This window comes from Tenrec ecaudatus, chromosome 16 (assembly GCF_050624435.1).
Source record: "Tenrec ecaudatus isolate mTenEca1 chromosome 16, mTenEca1.hap1, whole genome shotgun sequence".
NCBI lineage: Eukaryota > Metazoa > Chordata > Mammalia > Afrosoricida > Tenrecidae > Tenrec > Tenrec ecaudatus.
In genome coordinates, this window is record NC_134545.1 from 1,873,736 (window position 1) to 1,897,542 (window position 23,807).

Here is a 23,807-nt window from a genome sequence, read left to right on the forward strand (position 1 = left end):
CTGTGCAGCAGATGTGCCCACTGCGACTCTTCATTGGGCCCTCGACTGCTCCTCCTGTAGCCAAGGAAGTGAAATCCCCGACAATGTCCATCTTTTCTCCGTTCGTCATGATGTGGGTTCACTTGTGGGGATGTGGGCCTTCTCGACATCGAGTTGTAATCCACACTGAAGGCTGCATTCCTGCATCTTCAGCAGCAAGTGCTTCATGTCCTCCTTGCTCTCAGCAAGCAAGGTTTTGACGTTTGCTTGTCCCAGATAAGCCTTCCTGCAACCCTGGTGCAAATGCTAGAGGAGTGTTAAGGACCTATGTGGCAGTGACATCATCTGTCAACTTGAGGAAGGGGTGGAGTCTAGCCTGCCCATCAGGTCGCAGCTTGATGACCTCAGTGATAAATAGGTCACTGGAGGCCAGACACACTCTCCCTGCTTCATCTCCCTGCGAGATATTGCTCTTGACAAGCCACGTGGAACTATGCTGATGGAGTCAGAGCCCTGGAGCTGGAGGAGCCACGTGGAGACCCACGCCAGCACTGATATGCTTCTACCGCCACTGGATCCACAAACATTTCCACCCAGTGGCCTGTGATCTCCCTGCATTTAGCACCATTGCATGTGTGTTGCATGAGTCTGAAGTATTTATAGATTAGTATCAGACATATGGGCTAATATTGGACGCATGGACTTGATCTGGACTGGTGTGTTTGTCTGGGTAGACTAGAGAAACAAATCCGTGGACACACATGTATATAAGAAAGAGATTTATATACAAGAGCAATTAAACATTGAGAGAAAGCATCTCAGCCCAGTCCAGATCAAGTCCATAAGTCCGATGTTAGCCCATATGTCCAATACCAATCTGTAAAGTCCTCTAGACTCATGAAACACATGCAATGATGCCAAATGCAGGACAGTCACAAGCCAGTGGGTAGGAAATCTTTGGGTCCAGTGGCATTGTAAGCATCTCAGTGCTGGCAGGGGTCTCTCTGGCTTCTCTGACTTCTGAGGTCTGGTTGTGTCCTTGTCCCTTGTCTTCTGCAATGTCTCCCAGGGAGTAACAGAGAGAGAGAGAGAGAGAGAGAGAGAGAGAGAGAGAGAGAGAGAGAGAGAGAGAGAGAGAGGTCTTCCACCTCCAAGGAGGAAGTTTCAGATTTCCCAGAATTCTCAGGAGAAGGCCATGCCCACAGAAGTCTCATTGGCATCTCCAGATTGACAGCCTAGACTCCACCCTACACTCTTAAGCCTTACATTGACACCAGGTTAGGTGACTGCCACAGCTGGGCTGGGATGTTTTCTCAATATACAATTTACTCTTTATTTAAAGCTCTTTCTTATATGCCTATGAGTGCCTCTGGATTGGTTCTCTAGTCAACCCAGACTTACACAGCTTATTAGCACTCAACAGAGCTTTCTCTCTGATCTAAACAGAATGATTGAAAAGTCATTAGAAAACACAAACTCGCTGCCAGCCATGCGATGCCAACTCGCAGTGACCCTGTAGGGCGGGGTAGACCTGCCCGTATGGTTTTCCAGACTGGGACTCCGTTCAGGAGTAGAAAACCTCTAGAAAGGCTGGCAAGTCCATGTTGCTCAGTGCTCACTCTGTGGACCCTTTAAACTCTCCGTGGCTACCGGATACTCCACACTGCAAAAATGACCACATACCTGGCCGAGGCCCCGTTAGTCCTGAATGTCCGTGTTTCCCAGAGTCGCGGGCCCACCTGGATCACCTGGGGCAACCAGCTGAGAGGGGATAGGTACCATCACACCCACGCAAGTAGGGTCAAGGACTCCAGAGGGGGTTTCTGGGTAGGGAACCCAGACCCAGCAGCACGTGCAGACCCAGGAGTGGACCTTAAATCCCAAACAGATGTCGGCAGGCAGCCTTGGCCTCCTTGGATCCCCACACTCCAGGGTTGGGGTAGACATGGCGTTGCCTTTCAGAACGAAAAGCAGACCACCAAGTGAGCTTGGAGGACAGATAGGGCTCTCTGGTCACCAGGGCCCCAGCTGAGCAGAAGGTGGTCCCCTGGAATGCATGGGCTCAGCAACAGTGGGGTGCTGCCAGCTGTGACCCGAGGAGTCCAATTGGAAAGAAGGGATTAGGAAACAAATGGGTTATTGATGTGGGGGAGGGAGCATTCGATCTGATTAGCAAGTGTAGGATTTAAAGATGATCTGTCTCTGGTGCCCTTGGGAAAACGACCCCTGCTGGCAGCACACAAGGGGCCTTGGAGGCCACCTCAGTGAGAAGAAGCAGGCAGAGGCAGGGCAGACTGAGGTGGAGACTGAGCCGCGTCTTCCTGCAGGGAAGAGTAGCAGGAAGCTGACTAAGATGCGTGACCAAGCTGTTTTACAGACAGGCTCTTCAAGTACCACCGACAGCCACGGAACAAACACATCCATCCGGGAGAAGTACAGCCAGAGCACTCCCTAGAGGCAAGGACAGCGAGACTTCGCCTGACGCACTTTGGGTGTGCGTCAGGAGGGACCAGTCCCTGGAACAGAGGCCATCACCGTGGTAAAGAGGAGGGTCCGTGAAAAGAGGGTGCCCTGGACCAGACAATTGACAAGGTGTCCACATTGACGGGCTTAAATGTGGGGACAATGGTGCGGACGGTGCAGGGTCAGGCTGCGATTCCTGCTGCTGTGCCCTGGGGAGTCTGGGAGTCGGAACCGAGCCGAGGGCCCCCAACACCCACACACAGGCAGGTGTGGAAGCAGCTGCTGGGCAGTTACAGGACGGGGCATTGGACGGACCCCTTGAATGTACACAAGAGCAAAGCTGTCTTGAGGGCAGGAGACCAAGGGGCACCTGACCCACGCCAGGGAGTTGTCAATCACCTCCAGGCGGAGAGCGAGGAAGGCCGAGGAACGGGGTACCTCGACGGCAGTGTTAGTGAGGAATATGAAACCCGCTGCGGCCTTGCAGAAGAGTGGACAGGGTGGCCGGCAGGGAATGCGAAGGCTTCAACAGGACACTGGGGCTTTCCCCACCGGCTGTCTGGAGTGCACCCCAATAACCAGTAGGTCCCTGAAAAGGTTTGGACAGCCAGGCTTGAACTCCCTTTGAACACACCCTCTTTTCCCATGGCTGAACTTTCCTGATGAAGCGTCCAGAGGGAGCCAACCTCTTATCGGGCCATCCTGACTCCTGGGTCTCCAACGCCGCCTCCTATCCCTGTGGGATCACTGTGGGTTGGGAACAGCTCGATGGATGGATGGCAGCGGGTCTGGTGTGAGTGGTGGTCTGGGGAGTAAGGGAGCCCAGGCGGCCCAGTGGGGTAGGTGTCAGGCTGCTAACCACAAGGTCAGTGTTTTGACTTCACTGCCAATCGCTCCGCAGGAGAGCGACGAGGCTGTCTGCCCCCGTCCAGATGTCCGACCCACCAGGTAGTGAGTTTGGTTTGAGTGTAAGGGGGACTGAAGATGACTCCTGTGGCAGGTGGGGCAGGCATGGGGCTGCAAAAACAACAGGTCAGCGGTTCAAACCCACCAGCCAGCGGCTCCGAGGGAGAGAGACGAGGCGGGTGGTTAGTGACTATGTGTGGCAGTTTGATCCTCAGGATCTGCAGTTGGATTCAAACCACCAGTCGCTCAGAGGTAGAGAGATGGGCCTTCCTCCTATTCCGAAATCCACAGGAACCCTTCTGCCCCTCCCTGGAGGGTCACCATGAGTCAGCACTCACCCCATGGCACTGGGTTTGTTGGTTGGTTGGTTGATCTGTTCCCAAGGGCACTTCCAGTCTCAGAAACCCAGAGGGGCAGGTTGACCTTCTCTAATGGGAGTGTAAGGGTCAGGACAGACTTGTGACTGGGTTTGGTTGGGGGATGAGGGGTGGGGGGTGTGGATCTTTACGGCGCCCTGGTGCACAGTAGTTAAGCACTGGGTTGTTATTGGTCTGAAGGCTGAGTAGACAGAGCCATCGACTCTGTGAAGATTCCCCAGCCTCTGCTCTGGGCTGCAGGGCCCCTCTGCTGGCCAAGAGTCGGGGTGGGGCTTGGGCTTCCGTCTCTGCCCTGGCTGCCCCTCAGACTCCCCGGGGAGGAGGCCATTTGTTGGAGGGCTGCTGGGGTGGCCAGGGGTGGATTTCTGTGATGTCCACCTGAGTTGCCACTGCCCAGTGTCCTTTCACCCCAGGCTGCGTGAAGCCCCAGGCCTGCTTCCCCCTCAGGCCAAGTGACTTTTCTTATCAAATAAAACAGAACTCAGTCCCCTGGAGCTGCCAGTCTGAAGCTGCTAATGGCCAATGAGCTGGCTGCCCCTCCCCAGCCTGGCCTGCAGGCTCTGGGCTTGGTGGGGCTCCACTTGGTCACTCACTTGGCCTGCCTTCCCAGAGGCCATGACCCTCAGCCTAGGACTTCTCCCGGTGGGGGAGTGCCACCAGCTTGGTGGTCGCCCGCTCTGCAGGGATCCTGAGTCCTCAGGCCAGGGACCTGGGACTTGCCACCTCGAAGTCCCTTGGCCCCCAGCAGCCCAAGGTGAGCCTGCGGTGATCCCGTGCACAGTGGGCGTGGACCTGCTCTTCTGTCCTGCTCTGACAGTTGTGGGTGGGTCTCAGAGTCCCACGGAGTTTCCCTGCCTGGACGTCAGTCGGCAACCAGGCCTTTCTCTCTGGGTCCCTATCATCCCCTCTCCCCCTCTTCCTTCTCTGATCTCTACCCTTTCTCCTTTCCCTGGAGTCACAGTAGACTCGTCCCTCAAGATAGCTCGGTCCTGGCCTCCCCTCTGGGGAGGGGAATGACATGTGTGTGAGTGAGTGTGTGTGTGAGTGACTGTGAGTGTGTGTGCGTGAAGCCCTTTCATCGCCCAGCAGAGGAAACAGTAACGCAAACAATGGTTTTAGGTTTCGAGATGTGTTGCTCTCATGGTTTGCAGCAGCTGCGTGAGGTCCGCTGGCACTGGGCTGAGTGCCCTGTGGGTGGGGTCGGGCTTAGGCAATGGCAAGTCTGAGATCTTAAAGGACCCATGCTCCTATTGGAGATACACAGCCCCCTCCTCCCAGCTTTCGCTCCTGGAGGTCTAAAAGAAGGGGCACGTCAGAGTCCGCAGCTGAGACCCCTAGTTAGATGGGGTCTGAAGCATTGGCCTCAGGAGCCACCCACCTACCTGTGACCTGAATCTCTGTTCCCTAGTTGTGCCCCGAGACCTGCGACAATTGCTGGCCCCCAGCTGGGCCTCCACTGTGTCAGGAACAGTGTCTGAGAAAGCAAACCGGGACATCACTGCTTGTGGGAGCACTGGTCACCATGGCCACATGGACACACGGCATGTGGTTCACCCAGGGCAGGAGGCTCTGCAGTCATGGACAGCAGTGAGACCCTGGCGCTCCCCACCGGAGGAACACTCCTCGGAGCTGCCATCTTCCTGTTGAGTGAAATCATGCCTGCCATCTGCCTGAGCAAGGATTCGGAAGCAAAGAGCATCCCTGGGAAATGCCCTCGTGCTGGGAACTGCGAGTCCCGCTAGTTCAGGGGGAGGCTGAGGAAGCACTGTGGACTGAAGACAGCTGTGAAAGATCAGAACGCGGCTCTAAGCTGAGCAGTGCTTGATCCAGAAACCTAGACATACTATCGCAGAGCCAGCTCCCACCCCGACGCTCCAAAACAACAGCTAACGAGCCAGAGGAAGTGCAAGGCAGGAGACAGCACTTAAAATTGCTCAAATGAACTGCCTGTGAGGTGCACCAGAGGAAATCGGTTGTCTGAAACAATGAAATAAAACAGCCCCCTAAATAAGAGAGAGGGTGAAGGCAAAAATAACCAGTTACCAAGAGCACACGCCACATACATCCACAAGGCGAGGACGGAAGTACAGGTACGTGGGGAATACATCGGTGCCCACGTCACATCCTGCTTGCTCTCTGACATTTTGAGTCCATGATGACAGCAAGCTGTCGACTCTCTGACTGTTTTGCTCGTTAACGACACATGTCTGGCAGTAACGAATGACCAGGTGGCAGGTGAGGATTACAATGCTGGCCATGATTGCTAACACTGTCCCCTCACCAGGCCATACTGCTCAGTGGGTTGACAGTTACATAATGAAGTTATTGGCAGTTATGGAATGAGGTGATTAGCAGTTACGTAATGAAGTACGTGGAAGTTATGGAATGAGATATTGGCAGTTCTGTGATGAGGTAATTGGCCATTATTATGATGTAATTTGGCATTTTGTTATGATGTGGTTGGCAGCTATATAATGAGGCAATAGGCAGTTATGTGATGAAGTAATTTTCAGTTCTGTGATGAGGTAATTGGCAGTTCTATGATGAGGTAATTGGTGATGGAAAGATGAGCTAATTGGTCATCGTAATGATGTCATTTGGCATTATGTTATTATGTACCCGGCAGTTATGTGAAGTACTGAGTCCTGAGGTAATTGGTAGTTGGGTGATGATGTAACTTGGCATTATGTCACGAGGACATCGGCAGTTGTGGAGTGGTGTAATTGGCAGTTAGGTGATGACATGATCTGACAGTTGTGTGGCGATGCAATCTTTGTGGTTTGATGTGGCTGTCAGTCATTTTAACCGAACCATGCTGGAAAATGAAAAGTAGACATAACGGTCTTAAAATGTAGATGAAATAGTTGATCTCTTAGACAAACCTAGTTTATGGACATCTACACTAGCGGCGATAGAGCATTTAAACATTTCTTGTGTGCGGACACAATTTAACTCCTAATTAGTGCATTCCGCCTCGAGAAAGGAAGAGAGAGAAGCTCCCCACATTGCTTGACACGTGAATTCTTCATCCTCAGGCAAGCGCGTCCCACAGCCACGGGCAACTGAAGCTCAGGGGCCTCCCAACCGAGACTCCCGTCACGCTTGTGGGATTGACCAACGGACCTTGAGCGCTGTATGGACATGCAAAAGGCCAGCGGCTACAAGGAGAAGAAAGACAGAGCTAGAGAATGTTCCCAGCAGGTGCAAAGGCAGGATAAGCAGGCTATGGTGATTGCGGGTTAGGATCACCGCAGACAGACCTGACCCTGGGCAAAGTGAGACATCGCGACAGGAGAAGGCGGGCTTGGTTGCCATCCAGTCTTGGGGACCCACACGCAGTTCTGTGCTCCAGCCCTCCAGGGTTGCCGTGAGCTGGCACCGACTCGATGGCAGTGAGGTTGTGTGTTTGCGTGTTGACAGCACATTGTACCTGCAAAGGGACTTAAGATGGATTGTGGTGTCACGGCGAGGAGCAGCCTCATAAAACTAGACAGAATCGGGGATTCAGAACATCAAAATAAACAACGACGTCTTAAACCGGGCGAGAGAAGCACTATAAAGGAAAGCATTACGACTTTTTGTTCATCAAAAGGCTCACACTACAGCCCCACTTTCAGCCAAAGATAAACAGGCCTGCTCTTGTGCTATGAGGTGCCTGCCATCCGGTCCGCTGCTCCAGCTCACAGCGACGTTCGGGCAGGAGAAGGAAACACCGCCTGGTCCTCCACCAGGTGTGCACTGGTGGTGACGTGGGAGCCCGTTGTTGCGGCCCCTGGGCCAGCCCATCTGGTGGAGGGTCTTCCCCTTGTTTGCTGCCCATCTGCTTCACCAAACATGGCGTCCTTCTCCAGGGACTGGCCTGTCCTGACAGCACTCGGAGGAGCCTTCTGGCCTCTCCTCTTTCAGATTTGTTAGGTGTTCTTCGGCAGTCCGTGGTGCTTTCCGGCAGCTTTTGCTCAAGAAGAAAGCTTGGAGGCCGAAGAGGCAGGGGAGCAAGAGGAATGGAAATGGGAAACCCAGGGAGGAAGTGGGTCCAGCCATGGTGCACGATGGGAATTGCGTCCAATGTCCCCAATCCAAACACGTGGGCAGAGTGTTGAACCGGAAGGCCATTGGCTCTGCCTCCCCTCATCCTCTGACTGGGACAGTTAAAACTTGGCCAGTAGGTTCCCCCCGAACGATACAGGCTGGACCCGATCTGGTTCCCAACCTTTTCTGCAGGATTTGGTTTGCGTTGTCTGTCTGTCCCCATGAGGGTGCCTCCCAGAGGTGCCCTGTCACTAGGGTCACCCTTTTGAAGGTGTGACAGATGCTTCTCTGTTTTTCAATATATGAAACCCAGGACTGATGAACCTATAGAGGCAGCAAGTACAGTGAGGTTTGGGGTTGGGGGAGGGGATGGGGGATACAGTGGTGGAGGGGCAGGGGATAAAGGGAACATGATGTCAAGGAGTCCATAGAGAAAGAGAATGTTTTACTGGATGTGACGGAACTACGGGAGGGTACGTTCTCTATATGTTAAATTAAAAAGGAAAGAACGGAATGTGCAGGAGATGGCCACAGGAGCAAACCCGGAGGTTTGGACACGTGGAGAGCCTACTGGTGGGCTGGACCAAACTACCATGCCCTCTGGTGATGCCAGATTGAGCAATGGACTGCTCACCAAAGGTGGGCAGGTGCAACCCTCAGGGCGGGGGCTTCTTGGGAGGAAGAGGGGTCCTTCTGTTCCCATGCAGCTCCCAGTCTCAGTGATCTCATCCCTGGTCTCTGCGAGTCACATTCCACTGGGCATCCTGGGCGTGGTTTTACCTTGCGAACCTACCTGTAACTAAAGGACCACTTGCGTTTCTTATGGGAAGCGGCAGCTGCCGGCAGGGAGGGGCACTTGTGCTGATGTTTGCTCAGCCTGGTGACTTCAAGGACCCAAACCAAACCTGCTGCTGTGGGGTAGACGGATTCGCAGAGCAGTGACCCCGCAGGATAGGGGAGAGCCGCCCCTGCAGCTTCCCAGGCTGAGGGCTTTACCAGGGGCCCATCCCCATCCCTCCCCGCACCGCCCTGCAGTGCTGCTGGCTGCCTTCAAGCCCCGCCCTTCCAGGGAACGGCCTGTACTTTGCTCAGCACTCTATTGATCATGAAGTGAGCGGGTTAACGAGAGGCCCTTTTACAAAATCATATCACTGTGAATGAGGGGGAGTGCAGAGTGGGGTCCCAGGACCCATCTGTGGGCAACTGGACATCACTTTGCAGAAGGGCCGCAGGGAGGAGACGAGCCATTCAGGGTGCAGTGTAGCAATGATGAAACATAAACATACAACTTTCCTCTAGTTCCTGAATGCTCTCCCCCTCGCCCCAAATATCATGATCCCAATTCTACCTTACGAATCTGGCTAGACCAGAGGATGGACACTGGTACAGCAAGGAACTGGAAACACAGGGAATTCAGGACAGATGAACCCCTCAGGACCTGTGGTGAGAATGGTGATACCGGGAGGGTGGAGGGAAGGTTAGGGAGAAAGGGGGAACAGATTACAAAGATCTGCATATAACCTCCTTCCTGGGGGACAGACAGCGGAGAAGCGGGTGAAGGGAAACATTGGATGGTGTTAGATATGACAAAATAAATTATCAAGGGTTCATAGGGGAGGTGAGTAGGGGGGAGAGGAAAATGAGCTGATACCAAGGGCTCAAGTAGAAAGCAAATGCTTTGAGAATGATGATGGCAACCAATGTACATATGTACTTGACACAGTGGATGGATGTATGGATTGTGATACGAGTTGTATGAGCCCCCAATAAAATGATTTTTTAAAAAGAGGCCCTTTTACAAAGGGCGATGGTGTGACAGCATCTGACTAAGGCCTGGAGGTCCATGTCCCTAATGTCTGCCCCTCCATCTGGCCTGTGATGCCCCAGAGCTGAGGCGTCCCACAGGGGGTCTTGGTGTGACAGGGGACGAGGCCTTCATAGCTCAGGGTCTGGTCCGGCGGGTTGCCACATGTGTCTAACCCCTGCCCTCTGTCTCCCCTGCAGTGGCCCAGAGCCGAGGGTCCCTGGAGAGCATCCAGAGGTTCTCCCTGCTGCCCACATACCTCCCGGTGACGTACCACGTGCACGAGGCAGACGTGGTCTTCTTCCTGAAGGAGGCCAACCAGGACATCATGAGGAATTCCAGCCTGCAGTCCCGTGTGGAGTCCTTCCTGGTGTACCGGGCCCGGCAACCGCCGGTGCTCAGTGCCAGCTATGGGCCCTTCTCCACGCGGCAGCCTGTGCCCCGGGACCTCCTGCAGCCCCCTAGCCCCTGCGGGCTTACCAGCCAGTGTCCGCTCAGCTGGAAGCTGAAGCCTCACATCCTGCAGGACAGGGTCTACCTGAGCCGGCCCAGAGTGCAGGTCCTGTTCTACGTCGTGGGCCGTGACTGGGACGCCCAGGATCCCCCTGAGCTGCTGCCCTGCCTGCGCGTGTTTGCCTTCCGGGAGACCAGAGAGGTCAGGGGGGGCTGCCAGCTGAGAGGCCCACTCGGGCTGTGTGTGGCCCAGCTGGAGCTGCTGCCCGCCTGGTTCAGCGCCCCCACGGTGGTGGCCGGCAGGAAGAAGGCGGCTGAGCGGCTGGAGGGGACCCCCGTGGAGTTGTACTATGCCGTCCAGCCCGGGGATGTGCACGGAGACTGCGCCAAGGGCTCGCCACGGGCCGGGGGCAGCCCCCGGACAGGCCGGGGCAACGCGGACGACCCAGCGCCCCCCCTGCAGAGGATCGGGAGCGTGTTCCTGTGTCAGACCCAGGGCCCCCCCGCCCTCCGTGAGCTGCGCCTGGACCACAACGTGGCCGTCCACTACCTGCCTCAGACCGTCCGGCCAGGCCACCTGCTCACCTTCCCAGTCTCCGTGTCCAGGAACTCCACCGAAGACCAGTTCACGCTGAGGTGAGTGGGGGCACTCAGCCTGGGGTGGGCGGGTGGGGAAGACCACTCCGCAGACACACCTGGGTTCTCGGCCCTGGCGTTTCACCTCCCAGGGCCATGCGACGTGGCTGTGAGGACATCATTGCTAGCAGGTTTCCAGTGGTCATAGGACAGTGAGGGAGCGCTGCCAGCCCCCTGTGGTCTGGTCGGGGTAACCTGAGAGTTTCAAGGACTCCACCTAGGGAAGCTAACACGAGCCCAGGGCCTTACCTGGAGCTGTCACAGACTCTGTGGCCCCGGCCTCCGTGCTCCCGTGGCCAGCCCAGAGGAGCAAGTGCCTTCTGGGTGCATGGAGGAACGAGGTTGTTGCTATGTTGCAGGTTATGAAGGCAAGGTTATGTGATGAAAGGCTGAAGGTTTTGTGCATGGTGTGCAGCCCAGGGGCATGCAGTGGACACAGGCTGCTGGGAAAACAGTTCCCATATGTCTTCCAGGCGCAGGGGGCACCAAGGACCATCCATCTGTAGAACAGGCAGCACCCGCAGAGTGCCAGGAAGGGGGCAGAGGTTGTCTCAGACCTGCAGGGAGGCTGCAAGTCAGACTGACAGTGTCGGGAGGGTCAGGGACACCGACAGGTAACTCAGCACTGAGTCCCAGATGCTGGTCCTTAGTCTGATATACTTCAATTCAGCATTGCCCCCTCCCACCCCACCCCCAGTCTCCAAGACAAGAGAGCATTTGGTGCATGGTGGGGTGGGGGTACCCTGTGGAGCTGGTGGGCAAGAACCCCCAAAGAGGACCCGTTGGATGCTGGGCACAGTTGGAAAAACCCCAGTACCTTTGCGGCTTGAATTGCAATAGATGAGCCCGCGGCTGTGGTCTGACTGGTTTGTGTATTTACTTCTTTATTTGTTCGGTTTGTGTGTTGTGAACACAGGCGAGTTTGATTATAACAAGTGTTGATTGGGTTTCCCCGAAGGTTACAACGTAACCCAGTGGGTTGAGCTGAAGGGCAATGCAATCAGATTTGTGCTGTGACCCCGGAAATAGGTAGCGCCCCGATTGCTTGTAACACTCACTTCAGATGTGGCTGTACACGGAACCCACCAGGTCTTGAGACAAATCCATCTGGACTTGAGGTTTGTGTTTCTCTCTCTCTCTCTCTGGCTTCCCTCATGAGTCTGTGGCAGCTTGGCCCTGCCATCCTCTCAGCTTGCCGATCTGCCTGTGAAAATATTCTTGGTCCTTGATGTCTCCCTGCTGTCTCCAGACAGCCAGGGGCTGCCTTTTGATGTTGTTTTGGGGTGCTGTTTAAGGGTGGGCTCAGTCTAAGACATCGACCACCACACATCTCCCACTGGGCCTTTTCGCTCCTGTCCAGCGAGACCCGGGGTCAGACAGCTCCACCTTCCCGGTTGTGACCAATGGGTGGAGCAGGTGGATAGAGTTCTGGGCCGGGTTCTGGGAAGGCACCAGCCTTAGTCTGGACTTTTGGAGCTCAAGGGGCCAGCCACACGGTCTCAGGATACACACCACTCCTTGGCAGCTGCCCGTCCTCCCTGGATGCCATCTGGTCCGGCAGGTACAGGGGTGAACCAGGGCTTGGCCTCAGGTGACTGTAGGTTCCAGGTCACAGCTGGCCAGGACTTCTGATGTGGAGACTGGCTTTGCTGGTAGCATTCAGCGGTTGGACTGCTGGGAGTTTCACCCACACCACGTCACATGCTGCCACCCTCCAGGGTAGACTGATGCCCAACCTGCAGCCCTGGGCACCCAGCACCCTCGGGCCATTGCAGCTGTATCTGGGGCTCAGAATTTCCTACAAGGCTTTGCCTTCCATGGCCCATGCCACCCCCCTCTCCAGTACACACACTTCCCCCAGAGCCTGTAGGACCTGATCCCACAGAAGGGCACCCGCTGGCAGCAAACTCAGAAACAGTCACAGGAAGCTTCCAGGCTGATCCAGAAACCTGGGGGGCTTGGGGGGTACCCAATGTGACATTTCTCACAGCCCATCAGTTAGCAAGGGGTGATGTCAGTGGCCTTCAGGGGAGTGGGGGGTAGTCAAGTCCAGGGCTGACTGGGGAGACACTGTAGGTCCAGTGCCAACCACCCCCAGAAATTAGAGTGCAGAGTAAACAAGCCACCTTGCTGTGTGGTTCCTGGTGCACAGAAGGGGCTGTGGTGGTGCAGTGGTTACACAGGGGCTGCTAACTGCAAGGTCAGCAGTTCAGAACCACCAGCTGCCCTGTTGGAGAAACGCAAGGCTCTCTGCCCCTGTAAACTGTCACAGCGCTAACAGCAGGACGGGGCCATAGACCCACTTCCAGGCAGCTCGGTGGGGAGGACAGGCAGGTGTGGGGGAGCCGAGCACAAGACTCAGCCAGTCCAGCCCAAAGCTTTCCCCACAGCGTGTGGGAGGCAGCCCATGCTCACAGACAAAGGAACAAACAGACTGATGTGCAAAGATAAGGCCCCGCCAGGTGACATGCTCAGGAACCTGGCGGGCACAGGGTCCCTGACACTGTGGTCAGCGTGAGGAACAGGTGGCACAGGGGGCCATGCTTTGGGCTGCTAACCTCATTGTGGGCAGTTCAAATCCACCCCCTGTTCTGAGGGCGAAAAACGCGTCTGTCTGCTCCATGACCATTCGGGTGAAGGACAGATGACGGGGTGGGAGGGGAGGAGGGCTTATTTCAGTGCCCTCGTTTGTCTGCCTCTGTGAGACACCTGCTCGGGGTATGCAGGCGAACCTGACTTGTTTGATTTCTCCCTGTGGATTCAAAGGGGCTCGCTGTGGTTTGTGCGTCCCCACTCCTCACGCCGCTTGAGTCTCGCCCGTGTTTCAGGCCCTCTTCTTAAAGCGGCCTTGGGGGGAGCAGAGATGTCCATTTGAGTAAAAGTCCAGTTCACACGTCTTTATTTCACGGATCTCACTCTGGGGTGCTTCCAAAGATATCACCTCACCGAGAACAGGGGGCAGGTGGCCCCTGGGTGCCCCTCTAGACCTGGGGCGAGGTCAGATCCATGTAGCTCTCTGACCTATCTTGGTTCCATTTCTGAGCACAGTGTGTGTGCCTGGTCCAGCTTTTCCTCCAAACCTCCCGTCTGTGTGCTGTGGGCTGCTCTCCCCCTCCACTCGTCAGCTCTCAGCCAGCCCCCCGAGTCGAGTCTTGGCTGCCATAGCCTTCTGAGCGTCCTGAGACCGACGACAATTTTCCTCAATTAGTTCTCCTCTGCGGTTGCGGGGACGCTGCCTTCCCACATGCAAAATGGAATAATTAGTCCTTTGTGGCGGAATACCTCGCCTGGATCTGGGCTTGGAATAGGTTGCATTTGGTGAGTGATACCTCAAGGTCCGCGGTTCGAACCCACCATCTGCTCCTCAGGAGGAAGATGAGGCTGTCCGCCCTCACAAAGAATTACAGCCCTGGGAACCCTGGGGAGCAGTTCTTCTCGGTCCTCCAGGGGCCCTGTGAGGTAGAACTGACTCGAGGGCAGTGGGTTAGCTTGGGTTTAGAGAAAGCTTGGGGGTGGGGTGGGTGCCGATGCTGATTCCCTGGGGATTTCCACATCACAGACAGCTTGCCATCTGTGATTAATGATAGTGTCCTTCATTCCGATCTGTCGATCTGGTTTTTTTTTCTTATTATTGCACTCGCAATGTTGAGTAGGGGAAGCTAGCTCTTGCCTGATCCCAGTCTTAGGGGAAGCATCTAATCTCCACCTTTACTATGATGGTAGTTTACTGAGTTTACTACATGTTTTCCGCCAGGTCTGGGGGCTTCCCTCATGTGCTTGGTTTACTGAGAATTTTTAATCCTGAGTCAGTGTCAGCTGAAGCCAGTGCCTCAGGCTAGGTTCTTTAGAAAAGTAAAACAAGTGGTGCTTTCTACTTGTATATATGGAGAGAATTTTATCTTCAGAAAGCAGCCCACAAATCCAAGTTCACACAAGTTCCAAGTCCATGGATCAGTCTGGACGCTTGTCTTGTCACATGGATGGATGGATGGATCCAAGATCAGCAGGTCGACTGTGGCACCCAGGAACAGCAAGCAATATCGCAGGTCATTGGCTTAAGTCCTAAGAATCAGGTGAACAAGCCAGATGCAGGATTCAGACCCAGCAAAAATCAAGCAAGCTTTCCCACAGCATCCACTTCTATCGGAAGCAGGCCACACCGCCATGGAAACATTCTTTTAATTGATTGGTTCTTCCGGCTGTGATTGTAGCAGTGTTTCATTCACTCCAAGCTTCTCACAACTGGTTTGCTGCCCACAGCAGATCCCCTTATGGAGGTGAATACATTGTATTAAGTCATATCATGGGGTATTAAGAGGCGTTAACTCCCAAACAACTGAGCAATGGGGTCTAACCACACTGACATAAAACCTAAACATCAGTCGGCGTTAGTGGTATCAAAGAGTAACCAAGCGCGCGTAGCTGGGGTATGTCCCACTTCCTCGCAGTGTATGCTTACTCCTTTTATTCATCTTTGGATTTAATTCTCTGATTCTTGCAACTGTTTGCATCTGTCCGTGAAGCCTTAGGAAGCCTTGCCCCCAGAGTCAATGTGGCAGCACTGAGTTCGGGCTTGGCTAGTGCCTTTATGGAACTGTGGTATTATGGTGATCACCACAACGTTTTAAAACATCACATGGAACTCTGACTCTTCGGACTCACAGTGACCCTGTAGGACAGAGCAGAACTCCCCCGTTGGGTTGCCACGGCTGTGAATCTTCATGGGGGGCAGGAAGCCTCATCGTTCTCCCATGGAGCAGATGGCGGGTTCAAACTGGGGCCAGTCGGTCATCTGTGCATGCCCACTGCTTCTTATTGAGGGCAATGCTGCCCTCACGGGCAAGCTCAGAGAGTTCCCCTGCTGCTTTCTCGTCTCGGCCAGGAGACTCTGCAGGTATGATTGTATGGTTCCCTTAACTGCCTGAAAGACTTTTTTCACCGGTAAAGCCGTCTGGGCATGGTGGTTTCTATTTGTTGGGAGCTATTGATCATTCATTTAATTAATCTCTGTAAGAGGTACAGGCTTCCGCCAGCTACTTATTTAGCGTGGTGTGAGTTCTCCCAATCTGTGTCTGTCAAGGAATTTCTCCGTGTCATCTACATTGTCCAGTGTTCGGCTGACCACAGCCCACCCCGCTGCCCCAGAGTCAATGTGGACTCAGCGACCCTGCAGGACCCAGCAGGCCTGCCCCTGTGAACAGACTTCCTCCCGCAGGAGGCCGGGGGGATTCAGTCCATGGACCCTGTGGCTGGCAGCCCAACCCTAACCCCATGGTGCTACCGAGGCTCCTGGCTGCTTCTTTGCTTATTCGTTCGATGTCCACTGGTGGGACTGACCCCTATTTCATTTATGATTCTGCTACCTTGTGCCTTTTCTCTCCCCTTTATTGGTTTACCTGACTAGCAATTTATCAATTTCATTGATTTTTTTTCCCAAAAAAAAGCCGGACTCTGGTTTTGTTGATTTTCCCGATTGTCTTCCTGCTTTCTAGGCCATTGATTTTTCTTCTCTCATGTGCATGATTTCGATTCTTCTGCCCACGTTAGGTTTAGCTTCCTCTTCTGCTTCCAATTTATAGAAGGTGAAAGCTCGGCTTATTAATGAATCCAGCGTATTCATTTTACTGTCACTCCTTTCCCAATATAGGTAAAGATGGATGTAAAACTTAACATATGTAAAATCTCGTTAAAACCGTCCCGCTAAGCACGGCTTGTGAGATGAGGCGCCCTGTGGAGGACTCTCGCTGTGCCTTTCCTAGCAGAGATGAGTTTGTCCTGAGAGAGCCCAGGTGCGTGGTCAGTCTCCTGTGCCAGCACCACCGTTCAGACCGGCCCTTTGGGGTGAGGGGACCACCCTTCATGAGAGGGGCCTGTCACAGCAGCTCCAGCGCAGTGACGCTTTGAGGGTGGTGCAGGACCGGGCAGAGATCGTCCCGCTGAACACAGGGTCGCTACGAGTCAGCACGGATTCCAAGACCCCTAGCAACACCAAGGCTATCAAACAGCCCGCACTGGGACAGGCAAGGCTCTCGGTTTCATCCAGTCCGAAGTGCTTCCAGTCTCGCTGGCGACTTTCGACTCCTGGGTGTGTGAGAAACCGGTCTCCTGATTTCCAAATGCTTGGTCGAGTTTCCATTTATCTTTCTGTGGCTGATTCCTGGACCACATCCACCAGACTCCGAGAACACAGGCCGGGTGACTTCTGCACGTTTAAATTCCGGGCCGGCTGGCCGGAAGGAGGGCTGCCTTGGTGAACGTGCCAGGTGGGTTGGAGGAGGAGGGGTGCCCTTCGACTGCGGGAGGGAGAATTCCCCCAGACTCCATTAGCTCTAGCTGGCTGGTAGTGCTGCCAGGGCAATCTATATCCCCACTGATTTTCTGCCTGCTTGATCTATCAATTGCTGACAGAGGGGTGGAAGTCTCCCGCTGAAACGGAAATTACATGTTTCTCCTCTCAGCTCTCTTAGCTGTGGCTTGTCCACGAGTCTCCCCAACCCTGGATTGGGATGTGGGATGAAAGAAAGGATGCGAGGAGTCGGTGATGAACGTCATCCGCCCAGCCCAGAGGTCCATGTGCCCAGCATTGACCTTGCAGTAGCCGTCAGATGTGGCTGAGGGAGGAGGTGAAGGGCGTGGGAGGACATGCATAGATTGCACGCAGGTATCGCGTCATTTTACATGGGGGACTTCAGCGTCCGTGGGCATGGGTGCTGCGGGAGCTCCTGGAGCCAGTCTCCCATGGGCGCAAAGGGGCTACTGGAAGCCGTGTTTTTAAGGTGTGTACACATTTAGGATGGTTCTGTCCTCTTGGATCATTGGCGCCTTGGTCGTTATGAGCAGGAGAGCTGGTGGCCCAGTGGCTACAGTGCCCAGCTGGTAACTGCAAGGCGGGTGATTGGAACCCTGCAGCCACCCTGTGGGGGGAGGACCTGGCGTCTGGACGCTCTTGTCCCGACGATGACGACCACACCTCGGAAGCCCTCAGTGACCCTCCAGGGTGGCCAGGAGCGGGAACAGGCAGGACGGCCGGGGTCAGCCTTGGTGTTTCGGCATTCTGTAGTGCCGTTCCTTCCTTGTCTTTGGTGGTGGGTGTTGGCCTGAAAAATGCTCTCTCCGAGAGGACTTGGGGGCGCCTACAGCTTTCTCTGGGTGAGGCTCACCTTGGTAAGCCTCTTTCCATCCCTTCCCTTTCATCCTGCCTAAAGTTTCTCTGCGGGGGCCCTCAGTGGACACCCCAGAGCTGGACGGGGGTTTTTCAATCTGCACCGCAGGTGCTCCCTGGCTAGTCATTGTTCATTCCATCCATCCGCAGGTAAGGAGGTCACAGGGAGGGTCGGGCCATTATCTGCCACGCTGGCAACTGTTTTCTGCCCATGACCTTTGCCCTGCTGATGATAACCAGCACCGCTATCCATGCCTAAAATGCTTGTTCCTGCTTTCTCCCCCTGGAGCCCCGAGAGCTATGTACCCGCATCACCTGCATTTCTCAGGAAGGGGAGCTGCAACCCCGAGTCCCCACAGACGCCAACTGTGTGCGGGGCAAGATCGGAGCGCATGACCTCTGACATCCAGGAGGGCCAGGTGCAAAGTACTGCCCCAGAATCCTAGGCACCTCTGTGGAACCAAGGTGTCCACGTGGAGCTGTTGTTTCTCAAAAGGCCTCCATCCAGGCCTGTCCCCTTCTGAAGACGGTGTTTCCATCTCTCTAGCCCTTCTGTGCAGAGTGGGGTCCCCCTGAGCTAATACTCATCCGTCCCCATCCCTGCCGGGTCTCATGGCTCCAGTGGACTCCGAGGGACCCTCGGAACCCAAGGAAACCATCATGCACACTGGCCGCCATCAGTGAGGCTGTCGGGGGGCACTGCCCAGTGGGTCCCCACTCACGATGGCCCCAGGTACGGCAGCCCAGAGCACTACCTTGCCAAGACGCACAGTCTTGGCTGTGGGAACCCGTCGGGCAGCCACTGTGCCAGTCCTTCCCATTGTGAGCCGTCCTCATCTCGCTCTCCCTCACCTTTGCCAAGCTCGGTGTCCTTCTCCAGGGACCAGCCTCCCTTGAGAGCATGCCCAGAGGTTGTGACATGAAGTCTCACCACCCTCACTACGGTGAAGCCTTCTGGCTGTCCTGCTCCCAAGACAGATGGACCATTCTTCTGGAAATGCACGGGCTATTCACTGTTCTTGGCCAGAGCCACAGTCCGAAGGTATCAGTGGGCCTCTCTCTACCCTGGGTCACCCGCTGGTTTGAAATACCATTGGCAAAGCTTCCAGCACCACAGCAACCAACGCACGAGCCAACATGGTGCAGCAGACAAACATAGACACGGCGGGTTTCCTGTTCTTACACTCAAAGGGGTGGCGAACTGCTTTGCGTGGCTCTTCTGGTGAGAAGGTGGGGAGAGATTGATCGGATTTGCCACTGAGTAACGGCACACAGGATTCCCTGCAGTGCCATTCCACTGCTTATAAAGTGAGCACTCTGAGGAGTAAGAGGAGGGGCCTTAGTGCCAGCAAGACGCAGGAGGGGAGCACATCTCTGGGTCTGAGAGCCCTGCACAGAGACCCTGCTAGATCCATAAACAGCTGTGACATCAGGGGAGCAGCAGCAGACCAGGAGCCAGACCATGGAACAATGTCATGATGGGCCCATCCCACGGAGCACGTAAAGCAGAGTGCTTTGTGCAGCAGGCTGGCTTGTGATGCAGAATGTCTCTGGAAAAGTAATGGGGGCGATCAGTCTTGTTGACCCACGGGAGTGGAACTTAGTGCCTTTGAGCTGAGGGGAGTCATCTCTGGGCCCTTCCTTTAGGAAGCTGGGTTTGCTGACCTACAGGGGGTTTTGCTGACCTACGGGGCTTTAACTGAATGCCTTCAGGTTAAGGCTTACAACAGACCTAAGAGAACTTTGTAACATGTCCTGATAAACAACTCTTCTGAGAATTTCTCACTGGCTTTACACCTGGTTAACCTCCTTAATAGCCACGTTAATGGTGAGTTTTGTTTGTGAGTTCTGGGCAGACATTACAACGAATATTAGATCCTGGGGAGGTACAATAGAGAACATTGATTTAGACATCACAACAGCGACCTCATTACAACCAGACAGGTAACACAGTGCACCCACATAACCAGATGAGGCCTGTAAGAGGCCCCAGCAAGGGGCCTCCATTGTCCCTGGGGAAAATCCACCCCTCCCCCACTCATATCTATTCTCAGAGACCCATGAATCCATAAAAAAAGAGACTGCTCCAATGTCCTAGGTCCCCTAGGCATGGACCCTGAATGAATATGCATGACCTGGGCCTTAAGGCATAATCATAACCAATGCACTCAATCAATGAATATGCAGGACTACCTCAAGTCCCCTCTCTTCCTGAAGTTGGTTCACCAGGTAGGGACCAGTGTACACCCTATTATCTGTGAAATTTAGAACAGCAACCAACACCTAAATTACAGGGTTTTTTCTTTCAGAGAACACAGTCAAAAGGCCAAACTAAAATCTTTGTCCCGCATCCATTTAGTCTGGAAATGCTCCACCGATAGTCGGGGGTGGGCTGGATGCACATGAAGCCCACTGGCTTGGAGTCAACCCCAGGTATCTTTATGGTAGGTGGATCTCTACTCCTGGACCGTGTTTACCTGTTGGGGACACTCTGGGGAAGAGTTGAGGTTTATGAGCACAACGCCTGGGGTTCAGAGCCAGGAATCCCGATCTGAGCGCTGGCACTAGCCATGTGCCCTTGTGAAGGTCATTGGTGCTTACTGAGCTGCAAGTCCTGGTCTCTCACCTCACCCAGATGAGATGGGGCGTAAGTCTGGAACACAAGCAAACCCTCGGGAGAGTGGACCTGAGATCTCTTCTCAACCTCCAATAAAAATGCTCCCTTGATTCTTCTTAACCCAGACAGCCATTTAACTTAGCTAGGAAAATATGTCTGCCTTGAGGACTACTTTTTGAAGACCTATCTGTATGGGGTCCAGAAAACAAGCAGCATGCTGCGCTGGACACACTGCTGCCACAGACCCCTTTAATGTGTTCAAGAGTGAAGATGTCACTCTGAGGAGCCCCTACCTCTGGCCTCTCCTATACACGTGAAGACTGGACAGTAGACAATAAGATGGAAGGAAATTGCTGTCTCTGAAGCTTGGCGTTGGTGAAGAATATGGACTATACCCACGTAGCTTAGCAGATTAGGAGTTGGGCTACGGGCCCACACAAAATCACCACCAGCTCCCCAGGGGAAGACGGGGCTTTCCGTCCTTGCAAGGATTCAAGTCCTGGACACCCCCGGGACAGTTTGTGCTGCATCCTCTAGGGCCACTATTACTCAATGGCGAGTTTGGCTTCGGGGTTGACACCATGGACCGGCAGAGGGAGCACATCTGTCTTGGAAGAAGTTCTGTCAGAATGCTCTTTAAAAGCGAGGATGGTCAGACTTCATCTCCTGCAATGTGCACACGGCATCAGGAAAAGCCAGTCTGTGGCTGGTCAGGTAGCAAGTCAGAGAGAAGGGAGCTCTTTGTGTTAGTCAGGGTAGACTAGAGGACCCAATCCATAGCAACGTATATGTGTATAAGACAGAGTTTTATATAAAGGGTAATTGTACATTAAGAAAGCATCCCAACCCAGTCCAGATCAAGTCAATAAGTCAGATTTTAGCCCTGTGTCCGATACCAATCTATAAAGTCCTCTTCAGACTCACAATACACATGCAATGATGCCAAATGCAGAAAGATCACAGGCCAGGCCAGAGAGTAGGAAGTCTTTGGATCTAGTGGCAGTTTAAGTATCTCAGCGCTGGCAGGGGTCTCCCCGTAGCTTCTCCAGGTCCATGGTTGTGGCTGCATCAGGGTAGGTCCACGTGACTTCTCACAGGGATCTCTTGCAGGAAGTCACCTTAATGTCTTGTCAGCAGAGCATCTCCAAGGAAGCGAGCAGGGTGAGAAAATGTCTCCTGCCTCCAAGGAGGAAAACCTAGATTTCCAGCATTCTCAGGAGAAGGCCACGCCCACATAGACTTCATTGGCTGTGATCCAATTGACAGACTAGACTCCACCCCTTAACTCTTAATCCTCCAATTGACACTCTCCCAGGAGATTGATCGACAAGTGGGGCCAACCATGTGCTCTAACTTGCGGGTGCCAGCCCGGCAGTCCCTCCTTCCGCTGCTTTGGGGTGTCTGTTCTGGGAAAGGGCATAGCGGCACGTTGGGGCAAGGTCCGCAGTAGCAACCCCGAAGGGTGGACAGGTCTCTTGGACAGAGTTTGTGTTGGCGGTGGAGAGGGACTGAGTGGTCCGAGCAGAAACTGCTGCATCAGTGCACGTCGGGCTTGCCTTGTTGCCAATAATGGTGACAAACAGACTCGGGATGAAAAAGAGCACAGGGTGCTGCGCAGACACACGATGAGGCACCAAGGGTGTCAGGATGGGTGGGCACCGAAGGGATCAGGTGGTGCCATCAGCTCTGAAATAAGGTGATGGCAGCGTGGGCAGCAAGCCACCTCTCAACTAGGTCCATGATGACAGAGGCCGAGGGGAGACGCTCCAGGCTGCTTGTGAGGCGCTTTCATTGATGGCCCAGGAGAGCACCTGACTCAGCACCCTCCAGTCTGAGACCCCGGAGCAGAGCCAGGTGTCAGCAGCCCCAGCCCTTCCCTGATAGGCAGGTGAGGAAAACAGGAATCCGAAAAACAAAGAGGCAAAAAAAAAAGAACACCAGCATTAGGTCCCAGGATGGAGTGGGAGAAAAATGTGGAACAAGATGTGCAAAATCTTAAAAACAACGACAACAACAAAGTCAACTAGGCTTACCGGTCCGATTGAGACTGGCAGAACACAGGCCCCCCCTGCCCCGCCCCCCAACGAAGACTATGGTTCTCAGTCACTCATCAGAGCTGCAACGGAACTCAACCCCGGGCTCAGTTTTCCACCAAACACCAGGCGCATCAAACAGTAACCCACGGAGGCCCACAATCCTTAGACCCATCAGCCACAGCAGGCTGGGAGCCAACTCTCGGAGGCAGAAACAAGGACGAGGAAGAATGGGAAGTGCCAGGAGGAAGCTTCCTCGATATTGCTGTTACATCACAGGGGATTGCCACCAATGTCTGGGGAAAAAAACAACTGTGTATGCATTGTTGACCAAGAAACCGAGTTGCAATAAATTTCGCCCTATCCCTTAAAAAAGTTTTGTTTTTTTTAAAAAGGTTTTTTTTGGAAGCAAAATGATATATAAGTCATAACATCTGCAACAACGCACAGTGGGAAGGACCGGAGGAGGGGTTGGCTAAGCCAGGAGACCAACCTTTCCGTCACCTTCACCTATTGGCTCAGTGCTTGGGTGCCCCTTTCTCTCCCTGGAACCCCAGGGGAGGAGAGGAGAGGGAGCAGTGGGCTGGGATACCATGTGCTATCTTTGTCAAATACACTCAGTCTTAATGTTACACCGGCTTTAGTGGATGAAACCAGGAGAGAGCAGAGGGACGTCAGCACGACCGAGAACGAAGAGCCGGAGCAGAGCACGCCCGTCAGATCCAAGGTTCAGGGACTGGGAACCTCTGAGGCCCAGGGGAGGATGGAAGCCCAAACACGTGAGATTTCAAGGAAATTCCAGGCCACAGGAGCTCACAGGAAACAAGGACACCAGGCCACAGGAGCTCACAGGAAACAAGGACACCTCCCCTGCCGTGTGAGCCAACAGTGAGAGAAAGCCTGCCCTAAGATCAGGCACCCTGAATTCAGATTTCTAGCCTCCTGAATTGTGAGAGGGAGACCGAGCGGTGTAGTCAGTTGTACATTGGGCTGGTCACCCCAACTCAGCAGTTCAAACACACCAGCAGCTCTGTGGAAGAAGGGGAGGCTGCTTGCTCCCTAAGGATGTACAGACGTGGGAACCCTAGGGAGTATTTATGTTCTCCCTTTAGGGTCACTGAGTTGGAATGGCTGTGGGTGAATTGTGAGGGTGTACATGCTCGTGACAGCCACGCATCTGTGGCGTTTGTGTTACAGCGGCACCAGGAAATAGAGCAGGAGCGATGGCTTGGCCTCTCCGTGGGTCTCCTGGAATACTTGTGCTTGGTGCTCTGTGTCACCGTGTAGGAAGGCGTGCTAGTGCGGGTTGACTAGATAAACAAGTCCAGAGACAGACACTCGTGTGTGT

General features: G+C 54.2%; 1 protein-coding gene across 1 annotated transcript in view; it reads left to right on the plus strand.

Moving 5' to 3' along the window:
- The window catches only part of TMEM132D (transmembrane protein 132D), a 408,020-nt gene that overhangs the window by 113,466 nt on the left and 270,747 nt on the right, over nt 1-23,807 (plus strand). The window contains exon 2 of the mRNA XM_075534423.1: nt 9,759-10,647. Within this exon, the coding sequence (XP_075390538.1) occupies nt 9,759-10,647 (889 nt within the window). The remainder of the gene's footprint in view (nt 1-9,758; nt 10,648-23,807) is intronic.